Source organism: Ovis canadensis, chromosome 1 (genome assembly GCF_042477335.2).
Source record: "Ovis canadensis isolate MfBH-ARS-UI-01 breed Bighorn chromosome 1, ARS-UI_OviCan_v2, whole genome shotgun sequence".
In the NCBI taxonomy this organism is placed as follows: Eukaryota; Metazoa; Chordata; class Mammalia; order Artiodactyla; family Bovidae; genus Ovis; species Ovis canadensis.
Genome location: NC_091245.1, coordinates 187,586,880 through 187,600,666, shown reverse-complemented (window position 1 = coordinate 187,600,666; position 13,787 = coordinate 187,586,880). Strand labels below are relative to the sequence as shown.

Genomic DNA, 13,787 nt, shown 5'->3' with positions numbered 1-13,787 from the left:
CCCCTCCCTCTTCTTTTGAAATAGGAGACCATGACCTTTGGTTACAGATTGTTTTTCCCCTAGATTACTGTTTCACTAAGAAACAGAGGGCAGCTATCTATTTCACTTTTCAAGAAAATATGCCAGAAAGAAGAAAGAGGAGGAAAGGGAAGAAGCTGAGGAGGAAGGAGAAGAAGGGGAGGGTGAAGGAAGGTGGTTACTTCCTTCTGTTGATGTTTAGCTGGTAAGTCCTTTCCAACTCTTTGTGCCTCTTAGGGTGGTTAAATAGTTTAGTGTGTTTAAGAAGTAAATGCCCTATTGTTCAGTCTTTAATGGGCTCAGCCTGGCACTCAGTGATGACCTAGAGGGGTGGGATAGAGGGAGGAGATGGAGGCTCAGGAGAGAAGGCTCAGGCTCAGAAGCTCTGGTTGGCTCAGAAACCAACACAAAATTGTAAATTAAATTTAAATAAAATTAAATTAAAAATTCTTTCATGGGCTAACTTGACTCTTCAGCTTTCATTTATTCAAGCTTGATATCATGAATCTAGTTGTCATACGACAGAAACCAACACAAAATTGTAAATTAAATTTAAATAAAATTAAATAAAAAATTCTTTCATGGGCTAACTTGACTCTTCAGCTTTCATTTATTCAAGCTTGATATCATGATGGCTGCACTGACCCATTATGAGAGCCCCAAAATCATCTCTGTCCTCTCCTTCTACAGCCTTTGGACGGCTCCTTTCTATGTTTCTGGGGGAACAAGGAAAGTGAAACACAAACTGAAAAAAGGGCAGCTTTTGTGACTTTGCCAGCAGCTCTAATGGGCAGTGTGGGCAGGAAGATTGCAGCCAATCTGTGGTGACTCTTAACCCCCAGAGTCCTATCATCATGGAGTTGCCAGGATTCAAGAGCAGGTCCCTACCCTCAGGCAGAGAACTCCCGTGGACACATGGTCTGTCTCTTCTCTTAAAGGATCAAGTAATAAGCATGGCAGCCCACTCCAGTATTCTTGCCCGGAGAATCCCACGGTCAGAGGAGCCTGGTGCATTACAGTTCATAGGGTGGCAAAGAGTCGGACACAGGCTGAAGCGACTGAAAAGGCAGTACAATACGACACTCCCGGTGCCTTTGAAAGTTGCCCTTTCCAGTCTCATCACACACACACACACACACACACACACACACACACACACACAAACCAAGTCTTCCTTAAACACAACCGAATCCCCGGCTTTAATTTAAGAGTATTTTCTCTAATTTGGTCATCCACAGAAGTGAAGTGTATTTACATCCATTAAAAGCTCAAAGCAAATAAACAGGAACACCTCAAGGCAGTGAAAGATCATTATCAAGAACCCCCAATCCCCTTGGCCAATCTTAAAAATATCTCAGTTCTCCTCTGTTTGCTCTCTTCTCTGAATTACCCAGTTTAACATCCTTCTTATTATTGTTTGTTACTTTTTTCTGGATCCATTTCTACATTTAGTTTGAAATGGAATGTGGTATTTCAATAAAGGTCTGGGCTCATGTGCAAAGATAATGAAGATAATTCCTGGCCGTGGCATGTCATTTTTCCACTCATACCTCCCTAATATTTTGTTGGCATTTTCACCATCTTGCAGACTCAGAATGCCCTGGTCTTTTTCTGTGATTGTTTGTTTCCTTTTGTTAGGGTCTGTCCATCTTGTTCTTATCTCTCTCCCATTCTGTTCATCTTTGCATCCACAGCACATGATACGGTTCCAGGCATACAGTAGGCGTTCAGTAAATTTGGGGGAACTGGCTTGATGTGGCAAAGGAGTGGTACAGACATTAGGAGCTCAGAGGAGAGAAAGAGCAGATGGGGATTAGAAGAGCCAAAGAGAGATTCTTGAGGAAGTGATTTTTGGAATACCCCTTTAGGGAAGGAAGATGTTTGGATGGGCAGAGAGGATGGGAAAGGCTGTGCAGGAAGTTATGGTGAAGTCAGGATTTTCAGGCAGAGAGTAGAGCCCCAAATGCAGAAGGGAGAGGGGCAGTGGGCAACAGGGAAAGAGCCCTCAGTTTAGATCAGAGTTAGCGCTGAATGTCCACTTCTCTTTTCATTTAAAGAACTCTGGTGATTTCCATCTCCATGAATCAGAAAGAATGTGACAGCATACAAAGAAGAAGAGATTGCCACTCTCACACTGATGGCCTTTACCACCAGCTTTAGCAGAGTGTGGCATCACTCGGGAGCACCATAGTCTTAGAGCCCAGGTCTGGCCACCCCATTCTGGGTGCAGGCTATACAGATGGATTTAAATAAACCTGAGAACTGGAGTCAGAGAGGCTCCACAGAGAGGCTGAAATTCATTGCAGCCACAGTCCAGGGCAGAAATCAGGGTGCTGGTTGCCAGGTAGGTGCCCAGAGGAACTGACCTGAAACAGAGGTCAGAGCTTCTTGTGACTCTTCATTGCTGAGATTGCAACCAGTGTTGTTAGAAAAGATACAACTTCCTGAAAATTTTTGTTAATGCAAAAATGGGTTTGTTTTTTTGGCAACAGAAGAGTCCACTGTGGGAAAGAGGTTTTCTCAGCACCTAAGCTGTCCTAAATAACAATAACAAAAGCTGTCCTAGCACCTTGGACCCTGAGTACTCAATAGGCAAAGACTTTGCAGTAGCCCTAGTTGGCCCAGCCCAACCCTGCCTGTGGTACAGTTTTAGCTCAGCTTGGCTTTTATCTGCATGAAGAGAGTGAAGCAGTTCTAAGGCTGAGAGAGGCTAGCCTGAATCACCATTTTAGAGCGATCACTTTGTTCAGGGGCAAAGCCAAGTGCATTATCACATTAATGTATAGTCACATCTCCTGTCGCTTTCTTTTCCTCTAAATGGAGTCACCTTTCTACTTTACCCTGTTATTTTAGACGGGAAGCCATTGTGTGTCTACCACATGAAGTCCCTCCTGCCTTAAGCCTAGTTTCTCCAGAAAGCAAAGCTAGTTACAAAGCCCCAGATGACTGGGGATGTGAGTCTGGTGCTATAAGACAGGGTGATTTGACACAGGGAAGAATGAAAGGCCAATACAAGAGTGCCTCACCATGCTGGCCTCTGCTTCAGGCAACTGGTACTCCATCTCACTGGGGCCTTCTGGAAAGCCTCTTGAAATGTCTCTCTCAATTCCCCATCTGGGTAATGAAAATGGAAAGCAGTTATCCATCATCCTCCAGCCCCTTTGGATCAAGAGTAGCCCCACTGGTTCTAAGTCCCTCGTATTTCCAAGTTGCACATGCTTGAGTGCAGACTTTCCCAGGGAATCTGATGTGACAGCAACAGAGAGCCCTCAAGTGCCAGAAGAAAATGAAGAAAGGTATGGGCCAGATAAAGGGCTATCACTTTCCACGGGTGCAAAAGAGAGCTACTGGACCAGTGTGGGTTGGCTGCCTTCCCATGAAATGCTCCAGAACTCTTCACAGGAGTAGCAGGCTGGTTGGAAATTGGTGGGGGAGGACTGAAATCTTCCTCACCTCACCCTCTGGTTCTATCACTGTTTACCTGAGGGTGACTGTGCCAGGCTAGGCTGGCTGGGGTTACTATCCCATGTGGCTAGTAGGACACACTGTCCAGCCACTCTGTAGAGATGGTGGGGGTGGGGGAGTGTAGGTAAGAGTGGTCTTGTAAGCTAGGCACTCTCCCAAAGTTTCCACTACCCATGGGATGGATGGCCCACTCCTGCTGTGGCATGACTGTAACTAGGGAGGGGTAATTCTGGGTGTGAAATGAAACTTGAAAAAGCACAGAAACAGCCAGGCTTATGGCTCAAATACTGTCTACCCCCAAAGTTGATGGGGCAGCCCCTCCCACTGTGGGGCACCTTCCTAGCCTCTCCCCCAGGTGGCCCAGTGCAGTTTCCTCTCCCCCTTGACCCTGAGGCATTGCTGGGGCAGGTGAGGGAGACTGGCTGTGCGGTCTGCGATACCTTCTGCAGGGAACTGACAAAACAGGACAGCAGAGGGAGCTTCCTCAAATTGCACATAGAGAACACTATCCTCTTCCCCTGGTTGGACTTAAACATTTCTGAACATCAGAGTTCTCTATCAAGTAAAAGGAAGTTGGGAGGGGAAATGCCACCTCTGTGAAATATCACCCGAAGAAAAACCGAGTGACTTGCCATTAGTTTGAAGACGGCAAGAAAGGAACATCTCAGAAGTGGAGCCTCATACTTCGGTTTTTAATACAAGGGGAATTGTTCTTTGGCAAGTAAGTACATTTATTGTTAGCTTAATATGGGGATTAGCTTAATTTTGGGGATAGCTTGGTGGATCTAGTTACCAACAACCTGACTGCTTTTTAAACAAACATGTCTCCAAGATGCATCCTTCTCCCCCAAAGGGCCTTCTGGGGGTCTCTTATTCCAACATACTGGAGAATCATAATCAGGGTTATGACTCTAGAAGGTGGAAAGGAAAGTGGAAACTGTTGGTCGCTCAGTCGTGACTGACTCTTTGTTACCCCATGGACTGTAACCTGCCAGGCTCCTCCATCCAAGGGATTCTCCAGGCAAAAATTCTGGAGTGGGTTGCCATTTCCTTCTCTACGGGATCTTGCCGACTCAGGGATCGAACCTGTGCTGCATTGTAGGCAGATTCTTTACTGCCTGAGCCACCAGCAAAGCCTGGGCATCAGTTATGGCCCTAGATGGTAGAAAATATTAATTTTTCAGGCTGAATCTGAGTTTTCCAAAACCAGTAAAATTCTGGTGAATAAGTGAATCCAGGCTAATTCTGATTAAAATACAGTGTGGCTGATAAGACAATCTGATGTGGCCAACAGACTAGGCCTGGGGTGGTTCCCCAAGACGGGTCCCAAACATCTGGGTAGCACCCAAACTGGGTCTCTGTTGGAATCTGAGAGGATCATATCAAAGCACAGCTTTCATTTTCATTCCTAATGTTTAATATATTCTCTAAAAAAATATCAGCTTGCTCACATTGTAGTACATAATATAACCAAGTAATGATTTCCGTATGCCTTTTCTCTTCCCCTTTTACTGACGCTCTTCCATTGATTGAATTCCTCTACCCCTTTAAGACACAGTCTTTGTGTAGAAGCATTTAAAAACAGAAACATTTGTTTTTCTGTGTTAATATAGTAAGAAAGAAGTGGTTTCATGACTTAAGTACTGCCTTGGACAAAATGCGCCCTCCCTGGTGCTCTATGTTTCTCGATATGTTCTGAAGAGGGTCCGAGCTTTCATGGGTTGGCTGGCTGGTGTCCAGGGCCCTTTAGTTCTCGTTGTTTCTAACAGTCTTCAACATCTCCCAGCAGTAGGAGAGCGGTGATTGGTTCTCGGAACATGTGCAAGGCAGGGTCACTTCCTCAAATGTCCGTCAAGTCTTGTTTTTCCCTCAAGATTGTGCTGTGATTTAGAGGTTGCTCAGATTATAGTCCCTGACTCATTTCAGGCAGTAAACTAACAGGTTTTACAACGCATGGTGGGCCAATCTCCCTTCCTGGATGACTTTTCTTTTTTCTTTTCCTTTTCAGGTTGTGAAGATAAATCCTGTCTTTTAATTTTAGGAGTCTGGATACCCAGGTACTCCAACCAGCGTCTCCTCAGTGTGTTTTGCAAACATCACAGGAGGAACCCTCTGTGCAGGGGGCAACTGAATTGTCTTCAGCCCTGCCTGGCGTAAACTGTGAGGTGCCAGCTCTCACGTGGCTTGAAACTGTTTGCTTTTGTTTTCCATCCTCACCAGCAGAAGCCATGGGTCACACAATGAAGTGGGGAACACTACTGCCCAAGCGCCCATGCCTCTGGCTCTCTCAGCTCTTGGTCCTTGCTGGTCTTTTTCACTTCTGTTCAGGTAAGCAACTTCCAGGAACTTGACTGAGTCCACCACTTGGGGGTTTGGAAGAGAAAGGACATGGTGTTCTCTGGCTGTCTCCTTCTGTCGCCCTGCAAGAGGGAAGGGACATTCAGGGTATTTCAGTCCATTTTAGGGATGAGAAAACAGGTCCAAAAAGGTTAAAGGACTTGTCCTCGATCACACAACAAGCCAGTGGCCAAGCCAGCTCAGGAGCACAGACCTTAAAGGAAAGGCGGGGCCGTGTTATTTTAGCAAAACCAAAAGCCAGTTCAGAAGGACAGCTTAGAGTTGTGATCTCCTCCACTAGACGCTCATTTTCGTTTTGTGATACACCGAGGGCACACTGGCCTTGGGCTCTGCTTCCCAAGCTACATTTCCATGAGACAACACAGCTAACAGCCTCTGCTTCTAAAACTGGACAGTCATGATCTTTCCAAGTTGAAGGGGGAAAAGAAAGTAGTGGTGACATACAACCTTTTTCAAATTAAAATTTTCTCTTAATATTTACTTTTATGCTTTAGGTGCCAATGCCCTTTGTCAATGCTGGCATCTGACATTAGGTAGTATCAGATTTAGTACAAATCATATTTTGAGTTACTTTTAACTTACTACAAAGGTATTTCAAGTGCATCCTACAAAGGTTATTTTGACTTCTGGAGCCCTTTTCCAGCTCAGGTGCTGAATTTGGGGGACTGTTGAGAAGGGTGGTGCTGATTCTGCTGACAGGGTAGCTCTGACTCTTTTTTAGAAGGCAGAACAAATAAAAGATCTGCTTTTCTGCTGAGCAGCATACCACCTGGTTTCCTCAAAATAAAGAGGAGGTTTTGCCTCCTGCACAGTTTCCTAGTCTTCAAAGAACCAAATATCAAAGGATCTTGTCTTAAGCTCTGCTTGCTTAAACTGCAGCCATCACCCAGAATGACTTTGCGGGTTGGGGTGGGGGGTGGCGGGAACAGATGGGGATGGGCACAGTAGCAAAAAGATGACTACAATGCAGGTATTTATACATTTTCTGTCCTGAAATTGCTATTTTACACTTGCTGAAGCAAGAGAACCATGATTCAAGTTTTGCAATTTATGCATCAGATTTTGCACATATTTGACAGTAATATTTCCAACAGTTACAATTTTTTTTCTGGGTAGCTAAAGGCAGCATTCCCAATCTAGAGTCTTCTGGGGAGTCTAAATGAGCTTTAAAAGATTTAAAAGTAAATTTACAGGCTTCCTAGAAATGTGGTGTGTGTGCAAGCGTGTGTGTGTGTGTGTGTGTGTGTGTGTGTGTGTCTGAGAGAAAGAAAGAGAGAGGTGGAGGTGGGGTGAGGAGAAAGAAAGAAACAATAAAAAAGAGAGAAAGCATAAAAAGAAAATTAAAACTAAGGCTTTAGCGATTATACCACAAAAATCAGAGGCAAATAGAAAAAAATGAACTTTGAGCTAAAGAAAGGTATTTTGGAAAGCACCTTGTTATACAGTTACAGCCAGATTTTATTGTTGTTCTACTGGGTCAACAAAGGAACCATGAGCTTCTTTTGTCTGAACACCTACTGTGTAAAAGATGAACCTTGAAAAACTGAGCCTCAGATTCCTGCTCTCAAAGAGAGATTTGAGTATGTTAGCTGGAGAAGGCAAAAGTAATTAATCGCAGGCAAGTGAAAAGCAGAGAAGTGCCTGGCTCTGACTGTAAGCGCCCCTGACCTGGGAAAGGCGGGCAGGCTTTATGGTGGAGGATGGGGATCGCAGCAGCAGAACTTGGGCAGAGCCATAGCACAGACAAATGCACAAAGATGAGGATGACTCAGCGGGTGGGGGACTCATTTTCTGGTTTAATCATTTGTGTATTCAACAAACGCTGAGCCTTTCTTATGTACAAGACACTTCTTGGTCCTGGGGACAAGCTGTTAGCAAAATTGACTTGGCTTTTGCCTTCATGGAATTTACAGTCATTAGCATGAAGACGAAGATGAATCAATCACTCAAATAAATGTATGACCAAGAAACACGGTGTTTCCCTGCCAGAGGGGAGGGTGGTGAGAGTGAGCTGGGTGAAGCTGGAAGGAGCAGCATGTGAGGGACATGGAGGAGCAAAGAAGTGAAGGTGGGCAGTGTTGGGGCAGCAGGGAGACAGAGACCAGACTCTACGGGCTCGAAGGCCAGGGATCTGGAAGTTATTTGGGGGACTGGAAGGCCATGGAAGGATTTTAAGCAGGGGAGTGACACAGTCTCTGCCACGGCTGCTCACACTTTTATTATACATACCAATCACCTGGAGGACTCTTTAAAAAGCAGCTTCTAGAACAGGGGATTTTTAAAAAACTTTTATTTTATGTTGGAGTACAGTTGATTAACAATATTGTGTTAGTTTCAGGTGTACAGCAGAGTGAGTCAGTTATACATATACACGTGTCTATTCTTTTTCAAATCCTTTTGCCATTTAGGTTATTACAGAATATTGAGCAGAGTTCCCTGTAGCACAGGGGATGTTTAGAGCAGTGAAAATACTGGGTATGATACTGTAATGGTAGATGCATGTCATTACACAGTTGTCAAAACCCACTAGGATGTACAGCACCAGGAATGATGTATAACATAAACTGAGGACTCTGGGTGATAGTGATGTGTCAGTGTAACTTCACTGATTGTCACAAAGGTACCACTCTGGTGTGGGATGTTGAAAGTGGGGGAGGCTGCACCCATGGGAGCTGGGGTACATGGGTACTGTCCGTACTTTATGTTCATTTTGCTGTGAACTTTAAAAGTGCTGTAAAAGATAAAGGCCATATCTGTATTTCTTAAACTGCAGTTTCTGCTTAGATGGGCTTTGGGGAGGGGCCAGCAAATCTGTATTTCTAACAATCAGCCAGGTGATATTGATGCTGCTGGTCCACAGTCCTTTAGGTTTAGTAGTAAAAGATACATTATACAAAAAAAGAAAAAGACAGTGTTGCCAAAGCATGAAGAATGGCTTTCAGAGCAGTCAGTGCAATCAGGGAGGACTTTGTTCAGGGCTGGGGATTTGCACCCCCCTTCTCCCCTGTGCAGGAAAGCTACACTTGCACCTGTCCCCACCCGCTGCTACCCAGGACAGGGGGACCTCTTTCCTGCACAGGGCAGCATCAGCAGGGCTCCTGTTTCACTGCTGGTTTGGTCTGCAGAGGGAGGAGCACTGGACTCATGTGCTCCAGAAACTGGTGGTTGTCTGATATGGGTACCTTTTCCTCAGAGCTAGGGTCCTCTCAGGGAGACACAGCCCTAAGGAGAGGGGAGAGACCTTAGGTAGGAGTAGGCCAGGAATTCAGGAAAGGTGTTGGCCTGGAAATCTATAGCCTGAGGAACACTGAGCTAGAGGGAAAAAGGGCCCCAGAGTGCCACAGTAAACAGGGCCTCTTCCCTGTCGCCATGTTCTGTCTGCATGCCGCTGGCCAAGGCGTCCCCAAAGCCACGCTTCTTGCTATGACTGCTGTGGTACCAGCTGTTCAAGTCCCCAAGCATTTTGGAGAGAGACACACAAGTAAGGATCAGATTTACAAAGAGCATACAGTCCGGGTCTGTAGAGGAAAGTTGGGAGCAGTGCATAAATCAGGTCACCAGGGTAAATTTGTCAGCTGCTGGACCTTTAGCACACCCTCATGTGCCCAGCACCTAGCCCAGGGCCCACACCAGCCCTGTGGATGCTGGATCACTTGATCAAAAGCACTTAGAAGAGTCCCAAAAGGTCACTTCCATTGTGTTAAAGGTCACACAGACCATTAAACCTCCAAATGGTGAGATTATAGGTGATTATTATGTTTTTCTTTATTTTTCATTCTTTCCAAATTGAATGTGTGTTTCTTTTAGAGTCAGGGAAAACCTTTATTTAAAAAGCACACCACATTCCTCAGCGAGATACACAAGAGCACATGGTATCTAAGGTGCTATGGGCACCTGATTTTTTCTCCTTTAGAAGTGTTGGTGCTGCCCTGCTGACCACTACTGGGGTTCACCTATAAGGAAGGGGTGCTGTGGGCAGTCCTCTGTCCACACTGCCTTCCCCTTCTTTGGAGGGACCAGGGGAGACTCATGGCTTCCTAGACTGGGTTTTTATTTCTTTAAAGCTAAACATTAAAGTTTCTTGTCATATCTCCCAACTGTCCCGCATGGGTTTATGGTTGTTTTTCTTGCAAAGACATAAAATTTACCATTTTGAAGTGTGTGATTCAGTGGTTTGTAGTATAATCACAAAGAAGTGAAACCATCGCCACTATAATTTCGGAAGATTTCCATCACTCTGAAATGAAACTCCAAACCCATTAGCTGTCCCTCTCCGTTCCCTCTACCCCACCTCTTGGTAGCCATTAATCTGTCTTCATGAATTTGCCTCTGAACATTTCTGTCAAATGGAGCTATATAATATGTGGCCTTTGTGTCTGGCTTCTTTCATTTAGCACAACGTTTTTAAGGTTCATCTCTGTTGCAGTAACAGTGCCTCACACCTGTTCTGGTTAAATAATATTCCATTGTATTTTGAGTTCTGAGAGGTACATTATCTGTCGAAAACTAGCGTACTCTGCACTTGCTGGCAGAAAGCTCCCTCTCTTGGCAAGTTATCAGTGGGGAGCTGCTGTGATCAGGGCAGGAGGCAGGCAGAGGGGTCAGGAAAGGCAGGGGTTCTGAAGTGCACCCAGAGTGCCCTGCGGGGGGGTGGGGAGCGGTTTGCACACAGACTTGCGAGAGATGGGCAAGGTTGCCTTCTATCTCTGCTGTCCCTCCTCCTCCCCCTCACAGATGGGCAGCGGTGACAATGGGCACCGTGTGCTGGTTGGGGGCGGTGACTCAGTGCAAGTGTCAGCCAGTTACCACAGTGACTCTGGCCCCATCCTGGGCGTGACTCAACGCAGGAGGCACAGGAGGTGCTGCGCCTGAGAAACAACCCCATGGGGGAAAAAAACAACTGTATAGCTTTTACGGTTCATAAAACACTTTACATTTGGGTGTCATGTGACCTGTGGTAATTACGGGAAGTAAGTTGGGGAGATAGTATTATGACCATTTTGTACAAATTATACCTGAGGCCCAAGGAGGTTAATCAAAGGTTATGAGTCTAATACACAGCAGGTAGAATCAAATCCCATCTCCTAAGGCCTAGCCAGGCATTCAGCAAGTACTTAGGGAGCACCTGCTCTGGGCCAGGCCCTAGTTCTGCAGATATGACAATAAACAAAACAGATAAAGTCCCTGCTCTCATGACCCCCAAAGTAACTCCAGCTGATATGTAGCAGCTGGACAAGCTCAAGAGAGAAATAAATCAGGGCAATTGACTCAAAAGGGGCATGAGGATGGTGCTGGTTGGGGAGAGTCAGAGAAGGCTCACCACAAGGGGACATCTTCCCTGAAGGAAGCAAGGGATGGAGCTGTGTGGAAGTCTGGGAAAGGCAACGGTCCTGATCATGTGCCCAGTACTGGGTCAGGTTTTACCTACATTCCCTCACAGAAACCTCAACCCACATTATCAGGTAGGTGCTGCTAGGCCATTTGTAAGACGGCAAAGCAAGCTCAGAATCCAACATTGCAGGCAGTAATGCTGAGACCTGCTTCTCCCCTCCAGAACCACTGAAGCAGACACAACCCTTCAGAATCATTCAACTGTTTTCTTGTAACCATGTGTACTGGAGTCCCTGAGTCTGAAAGCCAGGTCCTGGCGGGAATTGCCCAGAAGATTTTTGGTTCCTCATTTCAGTCTGGTTCTTCCTCAGCACCAGAGTCTGGTAAGGGGATCTCACATAGGAACATCGAAGAGCCCATTGATGGTTTGCTGTTGACCTTTACACAAACACCCACACTTCTCCTCAGATGGCTGGACAAAAACTCCTTAAGAACCATCATTGAAATTTTCAGTGAAGAAAACTTTCAGATCAGTTTCAGTTAAGATTTCTTTCTGCTAATGTCACCACATGTCAAAATTAGAAATCCTGGATTCGTTTTGGGTGGGAACCAACAGAGCACAGGAAGCACTCAGTTATTTAGGACCCCAGATGACTGAGTTGCTTTCTGTCATGGGGTCTGTCTGGCCCATAGCAAGACTAGTGTTCCATGTGTCTGCCATAACCCCGGAGTGAGAGACCAGAGGGTATGAGTGAGGGGTGAGAGGAAGGAGAAAGAGGAAAGGAAACCCTTATGGAAGACGTGCTGGGTACTAGGGGACTTTTCCACTTATACCATTTAATTTGAATTTAAGTTTTCAATCATCCTGAGAGGTTGGCATCATACCATTTTACAGATGAGGAAACAGGTTAATCAGTAAGTGGCTGAGCTGGGATTAGAACCCAAGTGAATAGGAATCCTTCTACATACCGTTTTGTTTCAGTCGTATCTTTTTTTAAAAGAGAGTTTGGATTATTTAGCTATTTTATGCTCTCCTAAAATATAAAGGGACTCCTGAAAGTCCCTTGGAGTTCAAACCAGTTAATCTTAAGGGAGATCAACCCTGAGTACACTTTGGAGGGACTGATGCTAAAGCTGAAGCTCCAGTATTTTGGTCCTCTGATGTGAACAGCCCACTCACTGGAAAAGTCCCTGATGCTGGGAAAGATTAAGGGCAGAAGGAGAAGAGGGAGAAGAGCCGTCAGAGCATGAGATGGCTGGATGGCATCACTGATGCAATGGACATGAACTTGGGGAATCTTTGGGAGATGGTGAGGGACAGGGAGGCCCGGCACGTTGCAGTCCATGGGGTCACTAAGAGTTGGAGATGACTGGGCAAGTGAACAACAACAACAAAGTATACCTTTTCATTTATTTCCTCTTTTCAGTTATATTCCCTAAATCTAGGGCTGGCAATGTTCAGCACAATTGCTGCAAAAAGTGCCCTGGATCAATCGAAGGTACCTCACACTGCTGTGAAAATACCCGCAATCACAAAACTCTCTTCTAAAACGCTGCAGTGGGGCCACATCCAGTCTGTTGTCAGCCGGAAGGATGGCCGGGGAGGTGGAGACGGGCTGGTGTCTCGTGACTCTGCTGTTCAGGGAGAGCAGGCCTGGAAATGAGATCCCACTCCTAGCGAGATGGGGGCCTCCCGGGGGGTTCTGTGTGGCTCTGGAGGATACGGAAGGGAGGATGTCAGCACTGGGGGCCTTCGGGGCTGGCCAGTTGTGAAAGTGCTGGGGTTTTGGAGGGACTCTGCTTTTAGGTCAAACACAGCATGGGAAAAGTTACTATGCTTTCTAAGCAAAAAAAAAAGAAAATACAGTCTTTCAGGGATTTTGGTGCTACTGATGAGTGCTTTCAGTTCAGTTCAGTCTCTCCGTCGTGTCTGACTTTGCAACCCCATGAATCGCAGCACGCCAAGCCTCCCTGTTCATCACCATCTCCCGGAGTTCACTCAGACTCACATCCATCGAGTCCGTGATGCCATCCAGCCATCTCATCCTTGGTCGTCCCCTTCTCCTCCTGCCCCCAATCCCTCCCAGCATCAGAGATTTTTCCAATGAGTCAACTCTTCTCATGAGGTGGCCAAAGTACTGGAGTTTCAGCTTTAGCATCATTCCTTCCAAAGAAATCCCAGGGCTGATCTCCTTCAGAATGGACTGGCTGGATCTCCTTGAGAGTCCAAGGGACTCTCAAGAGTCTTCTCCAACACCACAGTTCAAAAGCATCAATTCTTCGGCACTCAGCCTTCTTCACAGTCCAACTCTCACATCCATACATGACCACAGGAAAAATCATAGCCTTGACTCGACGGACCTTAGTTGGCAAAGTAATGTCTCTGCTTTTGAGTATGCTATCTAGGTTGGTCATAACTTTTCTTCCAAGAAGTAAGCGTCTTTTAATTTCATGGCTGCAGTCACCATCTGCAGTGATTCTGGAGCCCAAAAAAATAAAATCTGACACCATTTCCACTGTTTCCCCAGTGCTTAGGAGCTAACAAAAATATGAAGTTTGGATGCTGAAATTTCTGTGATATGCTGATGGGAAATGGGCAAATGTTTTAAATGGGG

The 13,787-nt window shown here is 45.8% G+C and overlaps 1 protein-coding gene across 3 annotated transcripts in view; it reads left to right on the top strand.

Annotated features, from left to right (window-relative positions):
* Positions 1-6: 6 nt before the first annotated feature.
* CD80 (CD80 molecule) overlaps positions 7-13,787 on the top strand; it is a 34,233-nt gene continuing 20,452 nt past the window's right edge. The window contains exons 1-2 of one of the 3 annotated variants that reach the window (XM_069554484.1): positions 7-223; positions 5,525-5,811. In XM_069554484.1, the coding sequence (XP_069410585.1) occupies positions 120-223; positions 5,525-5,811 (391 nt within the window). In that variant the 5' untranslated portion in view covers positions 7-119. Of the gene's footprint in view, positions 224-2,107; positions 4,205-5,491; positions 5,812-13,787 lie in introns of those variants that run through there. The other 2 variants (XM_069554475.1, XM_069554464.1) reach the window with 2 other exon arrangements.